At 32.8% G+C, this 21,917-nt stretch overlaps 1 protein-coding gene across 1 annotated transcript; it reads left to right on the top strand.

The window, feature by feature from the left end:
* Positions 1 to 1,116: 1,116 nt before the first annotated feature.
* LOC134691348 (uncharacterized) lies at positions 1,117 to 12,637 on the top strand. Its single transcript, XM_063551817.1, has 6 exons — positions 1,117 to 1,230; positions 4,272 to 4,794; positions 5,718 to 6,154; positions 7,372 to 7,587; positions 9,423 to 9,553; positions 12,033 to 12,637. The coding sequence occupies exons 1-6, from the start codon at positions 1,220 to 1,222 to the stop codon at positions 12,350 to 12,352; spliced, it is 1,638 nt and encodes a 545-aa protein (XP_063407887.1). The 5' UTR covers positions 1,117 to 1,219; the 3' UTR covers positions 12,353 to 12,637.
* The last annotated feature ends 9,280 nt before the right edge of the window (positions 12,638 to 21,917 follow it).

The following is a 21,917-nucleotide window of genomic DNA, read 5'->3' as shown; positions in this document are numbered from 1 at the left end:
CGACACATGTTCCGTATGCAAAGTGACCTCAGTGTGACCCATTTCGTAAAAATAAGGGGATCGCAATACGCATGGATGTCCTTAAAATAAACTACTATCTAAATTTACATGTTAAACACGTGTTCAATTTCAATGTTTTTTTTTGTTGATTTTTTGTTGATTGTTGCCAAACAGGTGACAATCGTTAAACTTCGGCTTCAAAACACGAACTTTAATTTAATTTCCTGCCATATTTTCACAACACTGACCGATTGAACATATTGACGTTTATACGAAATTTATGCGAAAATAATGATAAACTCGTGCACAGAAGACTAAGTTTATGATGTTTGTACGCATTGGTAAAGGAATTGGAAGAACATTATTTTTCACCGATCACTGGTTTTTATGACTTTAAGTTTTTATGAAGTCTTGATTTTTGCCATAAAAAATGAGAAAACTAGTAACACGTTGTAATTTTGACTTTATCAGGAACTCTCAGAGCCAAAATTGTGTAAGCAAAGAATGTTAAACGACGTAAAAAGTCAAAAAGCTAGCTATATGATAAAAAAAATGAGGTATGAATTGTAAAATCCATATAACATGTATAAGGTCAACTTTGCCTGAGGGATTCATTTAAATTTTTAAATATCAAACGGACTATATTAGAACGATTTGTTATAAATCATATTAGTATCAAAGTATTGACCACTGAGCTGATCATATTGTTGTCATTTTAAATGTTATATTAAACATTTCAACCAAAGCACGAGGTTTGGCTTGCCATAAAACCTATTCAACCCACCATTTTGTCTTCAAGTGTCCTGTACCAAGTCAGGAATATGATTTGCTTCTCTCAATCGATTTCTGACTTTCGAACAGCGGTATACTATTGTTGCCTCTATTTCATACCAAAATGTCAAAAAAACAATCTCATTATACTAAGTAAACTGAGCAATAATAAAATTCAAGACCAAAGGACAATGTTCTCTAGGCCTGTATTCAGTAATGCGATTTAGAATCATCCATAAACTATATCGTGCTAGAAATTTACCTTTGTCCAAAAACAAAGATAAAAATCCTGGGTAGTCATTTATAATAGTATTTATTTCGAAAGAATAGTAACGTCACATTTTGTGAACAGGTATAAATATATCTGTTGTCATGCAAGATTGATTAAAGATTACGTGCCTTCATATAATTCAACAGCGAAGTACTGGGTACAGTATACTCCATCAAGATGTGTTTCATGTAAGTAAAAATAAGATGGATTCTTTCTTTAAAACAAAAAAAATGCAACAGTTGATACCTTAAAATACAAAAAGGGATCAAAAAGGAAAAAAAAAACAATTTTAAAATTATGAACATAATATGGGCGTAATGCTTGATTGAAAGGAATAGCAAATCCATGTGTGTGATTTTCTCAAGTCAAATTTTAAAATAAAAAGTTTTTAGTTTTTCGTTTCTTTTTATTTCTCACGGGAAGGTGAACTGATTGGTAACATGCAACCAATCGATATCAGTTAATTATACTAACCAGCCTTACTTTCTCAATTTCATGTCATGTTAAGGAAGTTGCTCAGTTTCAAAATAATTAATTTTTCAAAACACTAGTATATATTGATAGGGAATTAATAATGGAATCAAAAGACCAAAAAATATATATAGGTCCGTGTGTGCTTGTTTTCAAGATATAAGTCTTTTAAATTTTGGCGGGGAAATGTATATGTAATAGATTGATAAAAAGAAAAATTGGGGTTAATGGGCAAATGTTTTAAGCATTCAAATAGATAAAACCTGAGGATTCCGAAAATCAGACAGAAACTTGAAAACATGACAAGCAAACATTCTTAAGGACTATAACTGTTTTCTTCATCATCTACCGGTATGATTATTGTTGGAATATATATAAAGTCGACTCGAGCACCGACTTATAGAATATTTTCTTTTAGACATGAGTTCATGCGATATTTTTAACCGGGACTATGATAAAAGTAGGTTGTTTGACGTAAAGCACAGGTGAATTTGTGGTTAAATTTCAAGAAAGATTCATGTATTTCCTTGTTGTCAATGAAAAAGTGATTCTAAGTATGTGAAGTATTTTATGCAATCACTTAAGTAACTATTTGTCTACATGTCATCTACATGTAGACAATGGATATATAAATACCATTTTCAAGGTTTAATCTTATATTTTTAAATCAATCAAACTCGGATTTTAACAATAATATACTACTATAATATCCATTTTTTTTTTATAAATTTTAGATTTCACTTCACTCATTCATATATATATGTTATAACATGCCATTAAATTTATTAGTCAAGATTTAAAATAACAAAAATAAAAAAACATTATTATTGCAACTGGAAATTTGGAACTGTAGATAAAGCATAAACAAAGTCTTGTCAATGATTTTGTTTTCATTTTTAAATTATATAAGTTATATAAGTTTAAAATTTTCCAATCAATTTGTACAATGTAAATAAATGTTCTTCTTTAGCCACCATTGTTTTATTTAACGATTTTATATTTTTACTTATCTTTTTGACATATTTATTTACCTTCAACATATAATCTATCATCGATTTAAACAGATTTATTGATAGTTATTGCAACTTATTATTAAATCCTTCCCCTTTGCAACTTTGATTGCTGCCTTGTAGCGGCATTGGCCTGCTCTTTTTCGAAATCTGCATTTTTGTACAATGGTGTCGATCCATCATTAAAGGGGTACTAGCTGTCAAATTCATGTTCACCGATTTTAATCAAATTCTCATATTTGATTTATAAAAATGTAAAACATTTATCCAAACTATTCAAAGTCTAGAATAAGCAATAAGCAGGACACAGACATGAAAATACGTAGCTTCGTTTTGTTTGTATTTTAGTTTAGACGCTCTTGGATTTTTCTAGGTCTATTTAATTGTCTATCGTAGATGGAAAATTGATGTTTATCATCGTTTTTTACCAAATAAAAATATTTTTTTGTGGATCGAATCAATCAGTCAAATGATTTTCTTTTCTTTCACTTTCAACGTTGACATTCTTTTCCTTTAAATAACTTTACACATACAATTCACGTGTTATCCATTTTAAGCTAAGGGGTTAAATTGAAGTTCACATGAAAACGGATTCAATGGGCTCGACTTGTTCACTTGCAAGTGATTAATTCATAATCAATGCTTTTTAATTTATTTCGAGTAAATTAACCAATACTGGTTGCTAAAAAGCAAAATTTTATTTCACTATTTGCATTTCATTTAAGATTGAGCAAAAGTAGCTAGTGCCCTTTTAAGGAACATAACTATTTTTTTCATATTCGTCAGCCTCCATGTTGTCTGTACGTACATGTTTTGTGTACAGGTGAATATATCTAACTCATTCATACTTTTCAAATTACATAACAATTACATAATCAGCTTTTTATGCCTCATTTATTAGCACTATATTTTCTCGTCCGTTCGTCTGTCCCGCTTCAGGTTGAAGGTTTTGGTCGAGGTAGTTATTGATGAAGTTGAAGCCCAATTAACTTGAGAGTTAGTAAACCTATGATCTTTCTGATTTTTATGCCAAATTAGAGATTTCACCCCATTTTCACGATCAATTGAACACAGAAAACGATAGTGCAGATGGGGCATCCGTGTACTATGGACACATTCTTGTTAAACATTTGCTTTTGATTTAGATAATACATGTAATCAATCAGGTGTAAACAAATCATCATCTTAATAGGAATATTAGTTATACTAAGCATGTAAAATAAGTTCCTAATATCAGCGAAACAAATATAGTACAGATGGAACAGGAATGTGTCCCTAGTACACGTATACCCCAACTGCACTGTCATTTCTATGTTCAGTGGCATTACAAGTAGAAGGATGAATGCTTTATGATGAAGTTGAAGTCCAATCAACTTGAGACTTAGTAAACATGTTTCCTCTGATATGATCTTTCTAATTAAATGCCAATTTCATGGTCCACTGAACATAGAAAATGATAATGCAAAGTTCAGGTTAAAGTTTTGGCTAAGGATGTTGGTCAAGATAGTTTTTGATGAAGTTGAAGTCCAATCAACTTGAAACTCAGTAAACATGTTCCCTATATGACCTTTCTAATGCCAAATTATAGATTTTGTTTCATTTTCACGGTCCACTGAACATATAAAATGATAGTGTGAATGGCGCATCCGTGTACTTGAGACACATTCTTTTTTTATTCTATTTCAAGATTTGAGCGTTCTATTGGTATCTGTTTCAGGATTTGAGCGTCAAATTTGTGTCTATTTCAGGATTTTGAGTGCTCTTGTGGTGGTATTTGGATGCGCAAATGGATTTTTATTGGTACCAGATGGATTCCAAAAACAACCAATCAAAACAAGCCAAGCATGTAGAACGGGTAACAGTTCATTTTGCTACCCCGGAATGAACTGCTGGCCAAGCCAGTCAGAAATTGCAAAATTCAGTGACACTTTTAAAAAAGGAGATCTACTCCTACCTTCTCATAGTTTGTATAGAAATCTTACAGTGATGAAAAACTTAAGAGTAACAAAATATCCTGCTATGATTGCCGTTGTCAAAGATGCCGCAGAGATTCAAGAATGTTTGTATTGGGCACGTTCCAAATCAATGCATATTGTTGTCCAGTCGTCGGGTCACGATTTCCAAGGACGGTCAACTGCAGATGGCGCTTTTATGATATACCTTGGAAATATGACAGAAATCAGTATTAAACTAAATTCTACAAGGAAAGATTGTCCCTACGGGGAGATTGTTCTTGGATCCGGAAACCAGTGGCAAACTGTTTACAAGGAGGTATACAATTTTCTTTTTTTCTTTTCTTTTTTTTTAAAGTTCAAATCAATTAGAAAATACGCTACAGCTAACGATAACATTTTCCACTGTTTTTTTTGTTAATTTGGTCTTAAAAAAGATTAGCTTAACCTGACACATATCAACTTGTATCTACCTATTCCATATCGGGAACACGAACACTAAGTGTGTTGCCTAATTTTTGGCAATGTTTTCATATTCTTTCATGAATTTTGTGTTACCGCAAGTCTTTGATAGTTCTCATAACTTCATCTAATGCAAAACATTTAAATTATGAATCAGCTGCTTATAAAACTTTGAAATTCTCGAAAATTAGAATCTAATACCACAGGAAAAGAATACCTTAGTTGTTTTTAGCAAAACCTTTCGTATTTTTTGTCCTCAATGTTCTTCAACCTTTTCTGTTTATTCGAGCGTCACTACAGAGACTGTTATAGATGAAACACGTGGCAAGCGTAAAAAATGTTCATCCTGGAATTTCTGTTGACATTTTATAAACCCTTAGATCGATGCCAATGAAAGTGAAGTTTTTCTTTCCGATGGTTTTTCCAGGTTATAGGAGTCAGCACATCTGTCTTGACAGCGATTATAATTGATATGATCATACTAATAAAAATTAACTGTTTGCAAAACTGATTTCTTTTTAAATATATAAAAAAAGAATTATTGAGTAAACTATCTGGCTAATTAACAAATTAAAAACAATTCACAAAAAAAAAAATGATAACATGAACCCACGACAACCATTGAACTACATGCTACTAACTGGCAAATAAAATTGTAGCGAGACTTCACATGTATGAAGGTACGAACCATCCCCTATCCTGTGACAGTTGAATTACAGTACAATACAAGAACAAACTATACAAATTAAGTTTATCGTATAATTTATTGAAATTTTCCAGCTTGACAAAGTTGATCGTGTAATGATAGGAGGAAGTGCTCACACGGTGGCAATTGGTGGCTACACGCTCGGCGGAGGGCACAGTCCAATATCCCGGATGTATGGTTTGGCTGTTGACAATCTCCTGGAAGTTGAAATGATTACAGCAGATAGTAGACTCGTTATTGCCAATGACAACGGGACGACTTCGACGGATATAAATGGCCGAACAACGCATTCTTCAAACACTGACCTTATATGGGCATCACGTGGTGGTGGCGGAGGAACTTTCGGTGTCACTACTAAATTTACTTTCCGTCTTCATGAAGCACCTAAAAAGATGGTCCGATTTTCTTGCAATTTTCCTATGTATCTAGCTGCCCAGAAGATGAACGTATACGATCTTGTTGTTGAGAAATTCTTTTCAATTTTACCAGATATGCCAAAACAATGGGGCGGGTAAGATAAGTTGATTATTTTTTAGAGTTCTAGTATTTAGATCGTCAAACTAGATTCAGAAAAGCGAGAGAAAAAAATGTTTTAGATGTTTAAAGACGTCATGAGTATTAAGTTGTATACAAACGAAATAGGTCTGTTAAGTGTTAATAATTTTTTTCGGTCAAGTAACTTTTAACCATTTCATGACGTCAGGAGTATGACGTTGTATACAAACGAAAAATAGTCTGTTCAGTGTTAATTAATATTTTTGGTCAAGGAACTTTAATCCATTATATGACGTCAGGAGTATGAAGTTGTATACAAACGAAAAATAATCTGTTCAGTGTTAATTGATATTTTGGTCAAGGAACTTTAATCCATTATATGAAGTCAGGAGTATGAAGTTGTATTCAAACGAAAAAAAAGTCTGTTCAGTGTGATTTGATATTTTGGTCAAGGAACTTTTAACCATTTCATGACGTCGGAGGTATGAAGTTGTATACAAACAAAAACGGTCTTGGGACAATAAATACTCACAAATCGAACAAAAACGACCATGATGTTTAACCCAAACATTTATATACTTTTATAAATGGGTTGTCGTTCTTTGCATACATGAGGTTATCAAAGTTAGATATATAAAAATTTAATCAGATTATTTTTATCAGATACTATCACGAGGATACTTTTATAATTTATAGTGTATGATTTTGTATTCGTAGAACCTTATGTCGGCCATCTTGGATTTGGCCGCAATATTGGATTTGTTTTGTGGCTGAATTATTATTATTTTTTTTAAATATTTACACCCCTAAATCTTTCTAAAAAATCATGATTTTACCATAAAACTATTCTTATATCTTCTGGACTACAAAATGACAAATGTATTATATTAACCCTGACATGTCAAAGTTGTGTATTATTTTATGGTTATTATCATTTAACTAGCACATACTCTAGTCCATGAAAGCCCTTAGGCATGCTTATATTACAGTTGTACACAATATTTAATTTGAAGCTGCACGCTGAATACCACTATTTATAGCCTCAATTTTAACGTGATAATAGTTTTAATCTGTAGCTTAATCAAATTAGCAGATAGATCACTAAAAATGTTACTATTTATATCTCCGATGAAAAACTTTTATTTCAGATTGTAGAAATCAAGTATAATTGCTTAGAACAGATCTTGTTTTACTATTACTATGAATAATTATACTAATTTTATATATTTTCAGATATTTCTTCTTGAGCATTTACCCATTCCAATTTGTGAACCAGGTCGGGAGCGTATCGTTTTTTTTAAATCATTTTGGAGACTGGGATAGTCCATCTCGTGTATATATGGACCATTTATTGAACTTTAGACCTGATTTACAACGCAGCTGTAGCTATGAAAATCTAACCTCGTTTTGGGACTACGAAAAAGATGCAAATGATGCATTGTACACCAGGTAAATTTAACAATGTTTCGGAAAAATAGAATAAATTATGGATGTGGTCAATATCTCACAAAAGCTCGTCCGTGTTAGTTAGACGGGACTAAAATATCTTCGTCTATGGCAACCGTATGTATATATATATAGCTAGTTTAACCTAGTATGTTTCTTTCATTTAAGATAATTACAAATTCTTGAATTGTAATGAGATGAGATGAACGCAAAAGAGGTAGCATATAAACAATTAAAAGTCTTCAAACGACAAATAAGAAAGTAAAACGGTAGACAAACAAACAATTGTTTTACACTGTATTATTGGGGCCTATTATAGCTGACTATGCGGTATGGGCTTTGGTTATGTTGAAGGCCGTACGGTGACAATACTTGTTTTTAAAATGTCTGTGTCATTTTGGTCTCTTGTGGACAGTTGTCTCATTGGCAATCATACCACATCTTCTTTTTTTATATAATGGCTTACTACACTAGATACAATTCAGGACAACTCGACTATGAAACACGTAAGTTACTAAATATTGGAATTGGAGTAAAAAATGGTCTAAGAAGTTTCGACAGGAAAGACAGATCCTATCCTATCAATTATCCGGAAAGCCGTCTGTTGTTTCGTGAAAATTGCAAAATCGTTAATAATTCGCGTTTAATCAAAGGATTGTAATAACGACAATAGGAAAAAAAAAGAAATATGCACGTTATAAGATACTAAAGTATATGCGTCCAGAAAGGCTTTTTTGGACTTTCCTTCATCAGGATCAAAGTATTAATAAGCCAAAGATGGATAAAAAACCGAAACAGCTGAAAAGCTAAATTAAAAAAAAAAATTTAATAACACAAATTCTTGTTGGGTTAACTCAATGGATTTGAAACCTTAAAACACATCCACAAATATCTGAGAAACAGATATTCCATAACATTAACCAAAGCAAGATGGCGTCAATATTATCTGTGAACCAGAACATGATGGCACCGTTATCATTTATGATCAACGGTTAACCAAAGCAAGAGGGTGTCCGTATCATCTTTGCAATATAAACGGATAACCAAATTATGATGGGGTTCGTAATCATCTATTTCATTATATGCAACCAAAGCATCATGACGTTCTTAATCATCTGTCAAGTAAATATTGCATAACGGTAAACCCAAGCATGTTGGCGTTCTTTAAACTGTCAAACGGGAGATTAACGACGTATGCAGTATGCACAAGGATATGGATGGGAAAAAGGGGGCTGTGGAATGTCCTGATTTTTACTCGATTCTTTACTCTTTTTGTTTTGCTAATTATAATCCTGATTCATTTCTAATTTTACTTTGTTACCCAGCTACTGGTTTAATTCTAAAATATTAAGGTCATTGTATGGTTATGTAAAGCAGAGCAATCAGTGTCAATAGTTATCAAAGGTACCAGGATTATAATTTAGTACGCCAGACGCGCGTTTCGTCTACATAACACTCATCAGTAACGCTCAGATCAAAACAGTTATAAAACAAAGTACAAAGTTAAAGAGCATTGTGGAACAAAAATTCCTAAAAGTTCTGCCAAACACGGTTAAGGTTATCTATTTCTTTGAAGAAAATCCTAATTGTTTTTCGAAAACATAAAGTTTTGTCAACGGGAAATTTATTCAAATGACCATATAATTGATATTCATGTCAACACCGAAGTACTGACCACTGGACTCTTGGGGAAGGAACGTCCACCAGCAGTGGAAAAAATTGCAACTTTACAATATATTACTTGATCCTATGATTTAGTTGAGAGTAATTCGAATTATGAAAACAATATTTATTATTAAAACGTGAAGTGTAACTAAAGTCATTTTTCTATTTTACAGGAACGATGTAATTGGAACTCTTGTGCAAAAAGAAAGTCTTAATTCATCTGACTTGATTGAGTTCTTAAGAAAACACATAACTTCTCCAAAATCTGGTTCATTTACTGGAATGACAGCGATTTTACTTGGAGGTATTTTTAGTGATATATTGTTTTACACTTTAATAGGCATACACAGGGTACACACCACCGTTAATCTCGTAGGAGTTGGTGCTTGCAACAATTTCAGAAAGTCTTTCGTTTGACCTCTGCTAACTTAAAACGTGATTCATTGTTGTCTCCTCTTAGCTTAAGTACTTACATCTTTATTTAATTTAACGCCATTTCGTCCCAGTTATATTTTGTTTTTATTACATTGTTTTACATATTATATTTATCTTCTTTCATAGTTCAAATCTTTTCGTTCAGTGTGTTTTTACTTGTTTTGTTAATATTTCTCTTTAAGATCGAGATGAACCATTTCAATTGATATTTTATAGTGCGTCTTTCCATGTTGTAATCTTAGACTACTGTTTCAGGTTAGGACAAAGGGTTGGCACCTGTTGAATTATTTTAACCAGCTGCATTTGTTTGCATCTGTTCTATGGCGGAAACCTATTGTTTATAAGTTGTTATTTGTTGATGTAGTTCATAAAAGTTAATCGTTTTTTATAAAGATAAGACAATTCTGACTTAAATGCAGAGTTGTTTCATTGGCAGTCTAAACACATCTTCTTATTTCTAATCAATGGCTTTCATTGTTAACTTGCAGTTTCATTGGCTTCTCCTTTTCGCTGCAGTTTCAATGTCTTAAATTCCATTAATCACTTGACCACCACGTTTTACCTAAAAGAAAAGGGACGAAGGACACAAGAGGGACAGTCAAATTCATAGATTGAAAACAAACTATCAACGTCATGGCCAAAATAAAAAGTCAAACAGACAAACAATAGTACAGACTAAACAACATAGAAAACTTAAGAATAAGCAACACGAACCCAACCAAAAACTGAGGATGATCTCAGGTGCTTCGGAAGGGTAAGCAGGTCCTGCTCCACATGCAGCACTCGTCGTGATCCCCATGTAAAGGACATTGTAGTTACGACGTAAGGAAAATATCCGATATCATCGATCTGTGCAACAGTTATTCCATACCCTTCAACTAATTCGTGATGGCGTCCGTAAAATTTACGAAGGGATGATTTAAACTTCACTATAATTTGTATTTTTCATTGCAGGTCCAATGTCTTCCATTAATCTCTTGACCGCCATGTTTACCTTAATTTTCACTGTCTTCTATTGTTGCTCGCTGTTTCATGTGCATCGTTTGTTACTAATAGTTTTGTTTGCCCCATTGGTTTACTTGTTATTTCAATATCTTCCATTGTTACTAGCATTTTCATTGGCTCCCATAGTTTACTTGTAATTTCATTGGCGTCATTCTTTGCTTAAAGTTGCATTGGCTTCCATGGTTACTCTTTATTTGGTTTCCATCGTATACTTTCAATTCGCTGTTTTTGTCGAGCCTTCGACTTTAGTCGAAAAAGCGAGACTAAGCGATCCTACTTTCCGTCGGCGTCGGCGGCGTCGTCGGCGGCGTCCACAAATATTCACTCTGTGGTTAAAGTTTTTGAAATTTTAATAACTTTCTTAAACTATACTGGATTTCTACCAAACTTGGACAGAAGCTTGTTTATGATCATAAGATAGTATCCAAAAGTAAATTTTGTAAAAATAAAATTCCATTTTTTCCGTATTTTACTTATAAATGGACTTAGTTTTTTCTGCGGGGAAACATTACATTCACTCTGTGGTTAAAGTTTTTAGAATTTTAATAACTTTCTTAAACTATCCTTGGTTTGAAACAAATTTTGACAGAAGCTTGTTTATGATCATAAGATAGTATCCAGAAGTAAATTTTGTATAAAAATAAATCCATTTTTTCCGTATTTTACTTTTAAATGGACTTAGTTTTTCTGCGGGGAAACATTACATTCACTCTGTGGTTAAAGTTTTTAAAATTTTAATAACTTTCTTAAACTATCCTGGGTTTGTACCAAACTTGGACAGAAGCTTATTTATGACCATAAGATAGTATCCAGAAGTAAATATTGTAAAAAGATAACTCCATTTTTTCTGTATTTTACTTTTAAATGGACTTAGACTTTCTTCCAGTTAACATAACATACAGTCGGCAGTTTAAGTTTTCAAAACATTAATTAGATACATTAACTATCCTAGTTTTTTACCAAACTTGGACAGAATCTTCTTACAATCAAAAGATAGTATCAAGAGGATTTTTTTTATTGATTTTTTTCCTCATTTTTTGTTGAGCCTGCGATTTACAGCAAAAGTAGGCGAGACACTGGGTTCCGCGGAACCCTTACAAATTTTTTGTTGTTTTTTCAACTTTTGTTCAATAATTACATCTGTTGAATATCAGTTTCCTTCGATGCTTGTCAGTTTGTCTTCTTTTAATTAATTTAATATTCAAAAAGTGTTGCACAGACTTAAGCAATGCCTCAGGAAACAAGAACAGTTAGTACGAAACTAAACCCTTTCTCTGCAATATCACAAGTGTAGACATTTATATTGGTTAGTTTTGAATTTATAGCTATCAATTTTTTTTCAGGTAAAATGATGGAAGTTGGACCACAGGACACATCCGTCCATCCTGGTTTCCGAAAGGCTTTGATGACAGTCGGAATTGGTGCTTCATGGGGCGGTAATGGAGATCGTGATGATGAGTTTTCGCAATATATGCAAGGTCTGAACGCAGAGTTTGAGAAGTTTGGGAACGGAAGTTATCCCAACGAATCTACTGGAAAAAGTCCTACATGGAAACAGGATTTTTGGGGTAGTAACTACGCTCGGTTGGAACAAATTAAAAAGACATGGGATCCAGAAAACGTGTTTATTTGTCAGCAATGTGTTGGATGGGATCGGTGGTAAAACAAATCTGCCATTTAATAAATTGAATAAAGAAAAACAATTTGCACATTCATATCTGTAATCTTCTCCATTTTACGCTCACACATGTTTAGTTTTCCTGTTTGAATGGACACTTCGGGGCTTATCATGCGGTATGGGTTTAACTCATTATTGAAGCCTCATGCTGATCTAAAGTTGTTTATTTCTATGTTATTCAGTAACGAGTTCTAGATATTGGAATTATCCGTAATCATTCCAGATTTTATCCTTTGTATAATTATATACAAAATAAAGCTCTTACTTTCATTGATCTTTTAAGAGTTATGATGTGCTAATAATAAATTAGGTTCCGAATGGAATAAGGTTCGGTAAATGTGTAGATATTCAAAATATTCAAAATTGGTTCGAATAGAATACTCTTTGTTAGTTTTTAACAAATATCTTTAAATAGGTTTAAAATAGAATATTGTACGCTGGATTCGAGCAGACATGATTTTGCTCATTGTTGAAGGCCATACGGTAACCTATAGTTGTTTATGTCTATGTCATTTTGGACTCTTGTGGACATTTGTCTCATTTGCAATCACACCACATCTTCTTTTTTATATATACCCAAAATAGTCAAAAAGGAATATTGTTTGCTAGATTTAGGCAGATATTCCAAAATAGGTCTGAATGGAAAAGTGTAAACCTAAATTAAAACAGATATATGAAAATAGGTTCAAATGGAACTTAGTTTGAGGGATTTATGCAGATATTTCAAAATAGGTCTGTTGTTCAATAAATTTAAACAGATGGTAAAGATAATTGCGAGTACAGATTGTGTTTACCAAGTACTTTACTCAGGTGATCCAGTTTACTGGCGAATTAGAATATGAACTTGCTTTAAATTTATTTAAAACGATTGTTGATAATAATATGTTCTTCTAGAAAAAAAGGTCTTTATTATGGAGCACATCCCCGACATATACCGATTACTTTTACCCAAGAATATTTCTCTTGCTTACCCAACTGCCAAACCACAGAACAAACTACTAGTAACTAGTTATTGTGACACCTTACAACTCAGACATATAGGTGACAAGGGATGTCAAACATATAGTTTAGCTCTGAACTCACTATAGGGGATGCCATATCTGCTGCATAAAAATTGTAGTGTATGTAATGACTTGCAGAATTACAATAAGGTGTGTCTGAAAATATCAAGGACACATTATAAAAGCAACAATTACTCGACCCTGCCGTAGCGCTCTAATGAGCTCTATCCTAGTTGGATGCTTCCACGGAATAGATGTCCGGATGTATGGCTATTACAAAACCAATGGTTTCTGTAGTAAAATCAACACTCGCCTCATTACAATATAGTCAATAATGAATATGGGATAGAGGGTCCAAACATTAATATAATTTTTGTTCTAACATGCCTTTTGTGTTTCCTATGAAGAGCTAAGATTATACCCGACAAGCATTGCCATGCATGATTTTGACTGAATCAAGACAATATTGACGCTCTAGATGGCATTGTTTTAAAACACAAAGGGGGAACGAGGGGTTGATACTAAAAGGTGTCGACAATATAGTCATCAAAACGGAGGCAATTGAAAGTAAGGAACGTTTCATTCCACGACACGAGCAGACTTTCAAGTTTGTCATTCCATAATTAATTCTAGTTTGCGTCAGATGAAAGTAAATGTAAAGTAAAGATAACACTTTTCAACTGACTGACAGTGCATCATCGTTGGCGACTGTTTCATTATACCAAAGGTAAAAGAGGTCCTGTTCGCGTTCCGAATGCTTTCAAAAACATTCAAAATAATCAGACATTCCTTTGGTTATTTTGCAGTCCATGTCAAAATATGTATCGGTAATTTTCAAATTTGGTCTGAAACGTTTGGCCATCAAGTTATTCCATTCTAGACATAAATGGACAAACCCCATCATTTTTCATGGGGCCAATGTCATCAGATTACTTACAGGTTTTGGAAAGGGAAATCTGTGTTTGCTTTGAAGAAACTACATGTATGTTCTGCACCGAACTTGTTTATATCAAGAAAAGACAGTCTGTTGTAATGCTAATACTCATACTGAATCAGCATACGATGACGAATAGATTGATTCATATCCCTATTTTATGAAGACTTATAGCTATTGCGTGTAGCTTTAAAAAGACAAGTTAAATAAGGGTCTGAACAGATTTTAAATTACAACAAAAGCATCAAAAGGTAAAACAGATCATATCCTACCAATGGAAAACCGTCTGTTTTTCGTGAAAAGTTCAAAACCGTTAATAACTCGCATTCAATCAACGGATTTTGAAAAGGACAATAGGAAAAAGAAAATATGCACGTTTACAAGATACTAGAGTATATGCGTCTGGAAAGGCTTCTCTGGATTATGTTCATCAGAAACACTAAAACCCAAGTATTAAAACATGATGACGTCTATCATCATTTATAATTCCGATATTTCATTACGGTTAACCAAACCAAGAGGTTGTCCGTATCATCTATGTGTCACAAATAGAAACTGGGTGTATCTTGTGACTGGGAAATGAGTTGGCCTGGAACCACACACACAAAATAAACAATATGACAAGTCTGCAGTGACTCTAACTCTGGGACTAGCTCTTGTAACAAAAGACGACTCTGGTAAGGGCGATGTATAATTTAATAAGTTCGGCATGGAAAACAATTTTACAGAGTTAGAACTGCTTAGTGTAATACTAAATCCAATCTGTCACATCAAAATAATAACACAGTTTATATAACAAACCAAAAATTTCTAGCATAGACTTCTAATTGCAATATAAAGATATATATACGCTGTGTAAGTTTAGAACCACAAATCATAGACTCCCTTTAGAAACAGGACGGTGGAATGGTATAGAAAGGGAAAATAGAAAATGTTTGAAATCGAATAATAACTGTATTGGTGATGAATATCATTATATTGTGCAATGTAAATTATTTGAAACTGACAGAAAAAAACTAATTGATTTAAATTTGTGGCAAAGGCCAAATATTTTGAAATTCAAAGAAATAATGAGTTGTACAAACAAGTTAAAATTACAAAGACCATGTAGATTTATACGCAAAATATATAAATCATTTGTTCTCTAGGCAATAACATAACCTGTATATTGTATATTTTGTACATACTGAAAGATTTGTATGTGGGTATCTAACGATAGTTGATGTATGCCTGTGTGTATGTATGTTTGTGTGTAAGTTGTATTTATAAATAAGTTTGTTTTCATTGCTATATGTATGTGTATCTCTGTACCGTTGTATCTTATGATTTATGAGAATAAAGATTATAAAAATATTAAAGACAGATATTTCTCTGAATGAGTGAGAAAACCCAATTAAGGAATTACAGAAAAATTGGCACATGGATAATAGCTAACAATAGAACATACATGTACAGACTTATTTAGGGAATTAAAGTCTTGGCTTGTAATATACGAATGATAGATCATTTGAAGTAAAATGTCGCTAATTGAAAAACAAATTAAAACATGAAATTAGATTAGCTTAATCTTCTAAACTTGAATTAACCTTTCAAAATGAAAATATCAAAATCCCTAAGTGAAATATTGCAAAATTTACAAATGTCCGAAAAATCTCATAATCAGGTTTTGTCCATTTTTCCACTGTGATTTAATTAATTAAATCCAGTAATAGTTTCAATGTCAAAAGCATCACAAAGCTGTTAATAAACCAGATTGACATCGATGGATCGGATTTATTTATGTATTTAAGGAATGACTGTAATATTTTGCTTGTCTATGAAGAATTAACATAAAAAATGTGGTGCACCCTAACTAATCCCCGTATCAGGTTATTTTAAACTGTGAACCATATTTGTTTAGGTTATATCGAATAGACAGAAAAAAATTTAACAGTCATTCCTTATAATTTAATTCTAAATTCAATTTTAAGCCGGAGCAAATCATGAAAAAACGTTGACGACCTCACGGTCACATGCTCAAATTTTGTCAATAATAGACAAAAAACTGTGAGCCAATCATCAGACGCGTTACATCCAAAATTTAATTATATTTCAATGCCTCGTGAAAACATATGTTGGAATCGGATGACGTTTTAATATTTTGATATTTTGTAATTCATTATTTATTGAAAGATTTTTTCAGTGTCTAAACTATACAATATGTAGCTTGATAAATATTTATTTGAACGCGTATACACTTGAACTTACATGTACCTACTTTAAATTTTGTGCAAGCCATCTCTCACACTTTATATTTAGTAAAAAAGAATTTTAATAAAGAACTTACGGCAAAAGAGATTATTTCTATTTTCAGATTGTGATATTTCCTTTCTGTGTAGTAACTTTCCAGCAGCGGCTGCATATGTAGTATACATTTCCCCATGTGAAATTGAAAAATCATCTAAACGAAATAATCCACATTGATTTTCAACATGAAAATGGTAGCATATGCTATACATTTATTAATTTGGGATAACATACGGCGTATTTTGTTAATAGTAAAAAAAAGGGTAAAACATGCAACGCAGAAGAACAAGTAATCAGTATGCTGGAGTTTCTTATTGACAACATATTTGTTGAATTTCGATGTAGACTTTTCAACAAATTGTCGGCATACCTATTGGAACGTCCTGTGTGCCTCTCCTTGCCGACCTCTTCCTATTTTCATATGAATCGGAGTTCCTTCAGACACTTGTCCAAAACTAGAAGATCAAAGAGGCAAGGGAATTTCACATTCAGATATATTGATGATGTTCTTTCCATGAACAATCCAAAGTTTTCTGATTGACTTCCATTAATATATCCCCCAGAACTAGAAATAAAAGAATCAACAGACGCGGCTTCCTCCTCATTTTTATACCTATACCTCGAATTTGACTTACATGGTCATCTCAGTACCAGAATCTACGATAAACGAGACGATTTTAATATTGAAATTATCAATTTCCCCCACCTAAGTAGCAATATACCAAGTTCACCTGCATATACGATATAAATTTCCCATCTTATTCGGTATCCAAGAGCTTTTAGGAACTACTCAGACTTTGTACAACGCAACCAGTGTCTGAGCAGAAATTGGTGAATCAGGGGTATGTCAAAGAATGTCTTGTCCTTTTTCTAACAAAAACAAATTCATCTGGAGGTACAAAGACCTTGTTGATAAATATTCGGTATCAACCTCACAAATAATACACGATGGTCTTGAAGTAAAGATTCTTGGTACTGACATTGTTTATCATCTTAATAACGTGTTACAGTATTCTTTTATTTGTCTTTATTAATATTAATTTTACTGTTTAGTCTGATTTGGTGGTATCCATTTGACGTGGCTCTGTTCTCATACATGCCGTAAGTGTTCTATGATATTTTTTGTATTCTTGTCTTTCATTTTTGCTAATATGTTTTGTGTATATGCATTTTTGTGATTCTTTGTTACATATGACGTGGCTCTGTACTTATAAATCCTGTCATTGTGTTATTTTGCCATGGTTAATGTTTGTTTCTTGAGTGATTAAAATGATAACACAATGTTGACTGCTGTTCCCCTATTATTGACATTTCTACCTATTGTGTCTGTTTGTTTTGTTCACACATCGTTGTCAATATATGGAGTTTTATGCGACTGTCACGTAAGAGGTTTAGCTAGCTTTACAACAAGGTTTAATCCAACATTTTCTACATGAGAACATGCATGTACCAAGTCAGGAATATGACAGTTGTTATCCACTCGTTTGATGGGTTAGAGCTTTAATTTTGCTATTTTATTAGGGATTTTCCTTTTGAATTTTCTCAAGTTCAGTTTTTTTGTGATTTTATTTTTCCTCATTTGATACGATATCCCAGAGAATGATTTTTTTCCTATAATCATTTCCTTTATAGAGGATTGCTGCTTTTTAAACCAGGTGTTCCAAGTGGTAAAGTCACCCCTTCGAAAATTTTACTGGCGACAATCCCGAGTTGATTGACCGTTATGGAACATCTGTGTCGTAGATGACCACGGATAGGTTCCAATTGTCGTTCTTTTTTTACTTGATCTTGACATCTTCGAATGAGACTTATCACCGAATTTTAGCTTACCATAAGCATGGCAGGTACCACCAGTGGAGCAGGATCAGATACCCTTTCGGAACACCAGCGATCTGCCCTCGGTTTTGCAGGGTTAGTTTTGCTCAATAGGTTTTTTATAATGTGTATTGTGGACTTGTTTTTCTTGTCTTCGTCACCCGTTTTTTTTGCCACAGTGAATTTATTCATAGCCGGAGTTCGAATACAGAATTCCACTTTTTCTTGTAACGGTCCATATTCTTTAGAGAATATATAAATTCAATTCTCCTTTGAAAGGTATTGAAAAAATCTGAAAAATTTTAAGTTTCATTTAATTTAAACTTGCCGATATTTACATGTTAACATGTTCGATAAAAGTCGCAATGTATATGTAAAATGCTCAGTGCATATTCAAAATTCCTCAGATAAGTTGCAATGCCAATAGTTACATTACAAGTTCGCGTCATGTATCAAACAAAAAATAGTTGCATTTTTTTGTTCAGCTGGCTTAATCAAAAGAAATGAAAAATATAAAAATCACAAATGAGCACGTAAATTTGTGTTGAATGCTCATATGGCTAATTTACATTTTTCCAACTCAGTTTTCTTGACAGACGTCTTTTGATGCGGGACGTCATATTGGAATCTGTAAAATATCCAAAGTGGGACGCCAGAATCTTCCACTTGTCATTAAGTAGAAATAATCAATTTCACATACATTAAACATATCAAATGTGGCTCTAACTAATTTTCATATACAAACGCTGATTTGGCCTTTTCTTTGATTCTATTCTTACAGTTATTATGCAACTGACACAAAGGTTCCATACTATAAATTGATAATGCTGTAGCAACATTTCAACAGCTTCTGCGTATGGAGTCTATATACCATTATTAATGAAATACTTTGCTTACCCTAACAAACACCTGAGATCACCCCAGGTTTTAATTGGGTTCGTTTTGTTCTGTCTTAAGTTTTCTATGTAGTGTGTTCTTTGTCTTTTCGTCGTTTTTGCTTTTTGCCATAGCGTTATAACTTTTACTTTGACGCATGAGTTTGAATGTACCTTGGACCTAACCCTTACTAAAGCATAGTATCAGGCTAGAGTATACTAGGCTTGATATAAGGAGTGCAGGTGCATGTACCAGTTAGATAAAAGAATAAGTTGTTGCACGCAGTTTTGTAGAATTCAGATGTTATCTATGAGGACAGATTCGAAGTATATTTGCGCGATACATATTTTTGAACTACCTTTCCAAACCATATCAATATATTTAAAGATGTTAGCGTCTGACTGTCGTCTATTTCAATTGTCTTGTTTCAAAATAATTGAAAAGAAGATGAAACGGATAGATAGAAAAAAAGATTTTTTTTCTGTATTTTCAAGCATTTGAACATTAAAATATTTGGCAGGAATATGTGGATTTTAATGAATGGTGGACTGTATGATATTCACTGGATATATTAAATATAAACAGAATCTACAAATATTTTACAAGAATTGTTACAACAAATTACTTCAAAAAAAGAATAACAAAAATACCGAAGTCCAAGTCAAATTCAAAAAGTGTTGTCCATTAAAAGGAACTATCAATAGACGGAACAAGTGAAACACAACTGCCATATTCCTGACATGGTACAGTAATGTTCTGAAGTGTGTTAAACCTGGGTTTTAAATGTAGAGGTTGCAAAACGTTTTGTGTATGGTCTACGAAAAGTCTTGAGTTTATACAAAATATATGGAAAGTTCAAAACGCGAGAAACGAGCAGACTAAAAGACTTAAAACCTTTCTCATATTAATTTAGAAATTTATCATTGTATCCCTTACCATCGAACTCCGTTTGTGATGTTTTATATTGCAATGATGAGAGATGGGTCACAGGACACATCAGTTTATCCTGGTTTCCAAATTGTTTTACGCACAGTAAGAATAGGAACTTTTTGGGGAGAAAATTGGTAGCGGCTGATGAGTTTTCGCAGTACAGACAAAATCTGCATATTGTTTTGCGTTTGTTTTTTCTACATTGGCTAGAGGTATCGGGGGAGGGTTGAGATCTAAAAAAACATGTTTAACCCCGCCGCAATTTTGCGCCTGTCCCCAGTCAGGAGCCTCTGGCCTTTGTTAGTCTTGTATGATTTTTAATTTTAGTTTCTTTGTTTATAATACGGAGTTTAGTATGACGTCCATTATCACTGAACTAGTATACATTTTGTTTAGGGGCCAGATGAAGGACGCCTCCGGGTGCGGGAGTTTCTCGCTACATTGAGGACCCAGTGATGGCCTTCGGCTGTTGTCTGCTGTATGGTCGGGTGTTGTTGGAGTTTAATCCTTTGTACTATAATATAATTTTTATGGTTTAGACTGAAATGTTTAATTTGGAAAATATACTTCTTCCTAGCCTGGAGTCGAAATACAGCTTCAGCCTTTTAACAAAATTTTCAATGATTAAAAAAAAAGTTGTGGGTAATTAACTTTCAGAGATGTGATGTAGCATAAGTAAAACTGATTTCTAAAGGGAATTATGTTTTGTAAACAAAAGCAGATAGTGATTAATGACTTGAGATAAACAGACGAATATTATCCAAAATCATTATTTTAATCTATTTTTGTTTAAAAACAAATCGATATTGGATTATCTTGTAAAATTGTGGATCAAGAAATAAACTTTGTAAAGTTATACATTATTTTTTAATCCATTATTCGTTTATAAAATTAATGCAGATACACCCAATTATTGTCAGACTCGTTTTTACTCGTTGTAATGAGAGCCACTGTTTATGATTTGAAAATATACAATGTGAAAGGGAAATACATAAACAGCATTCCACAACCTGTCTGCAATAGAAGAAACTTCATATAATAAACAAAGTGATATAATTTCAATGGGCTAATCGAAGAAAACCAGATTATTGATATGGCAACAAAAAGACTAAAAAACGACACAACGTAGATTTCATTTATCTTATTTATGCAATGGATTAATAATAATATATCTCCTTTTGTTCGTTATATTTTAAAATGTAACTGTAACGAGTAGAGAAATATTGTATTACATGTGATACACAGTTGAAATTTAATGATTTTATGATGACATGTAATCAACGATCGGGAGTTCTCTCACAAAAACAACATTGGAAGACGGCAAAACCTAACACTTAAATTGAATTTGGCCAATGCCGAAGAACACGTTGATTATCCAAAAATTATTAACCAGCCGGAAGTGGAATTAAACGGCGCAAAACTTGATCACACATGTAAAGATCAAAACATCAGACTTCAGTTTGATACTAGTAAACACATAATTGTCTATTTGTATGACATAGCTCTTCGGGCGCGCCAAATTTATAAAGTGTTAATTAAGATTGATGTGTCCGAAGTGTTTCTTGTGGATTTTTTTTTCATCAGGAACGCATAATACAAAAAACCTGAAATTCTGGAATGTATAAATTCTTAAGAAGCTATGAGTAAACGGGATGTAGATTAGAAAAAGAAACACATTCAAAAGAATGTATGAAATATGTACAACAAT

The sequence above is a fragment of the Mytilus trossulus genome, chromosome 11 (genome assembly GCF_036588685.1).
Source record: "Mytilus trossulus isolate FHL-02 chromosome 11, PNRI_Mtr1.1.1.hap1, whole genome shotgun sequence".
NCBI classification, from domain to species: domain Eukaryota; kingdom Metazoa; phylum Mollusca; class Bivalvia; order Mytilida; family Mytilidae; genus Mytilus; species Mytilus trossulus.
This window is presented reverse-complemented; position numbering and strand designations above follow the sequence as displayed.

Excerpts from the sequence above, each read along its gene's own strand:
- LOC134691348 (XM_063551817.1), top strand. Across the intron at positions 6,155-7,371 it reads ATGCCAAAACAATGGGGCGG|ATATTTCTTCTTGAGCATTT; the intron begins GTAAGATAAGTT and ends ATATATTTTCAG. Across the intron at positions 9,554-12,032 it reads GACAGCGATTTTACTTGGAG|GTAAAATGATGGAAGTTGGA; the intron begins GTATTTTTAGTG and ends ATTTTTTTTCAG.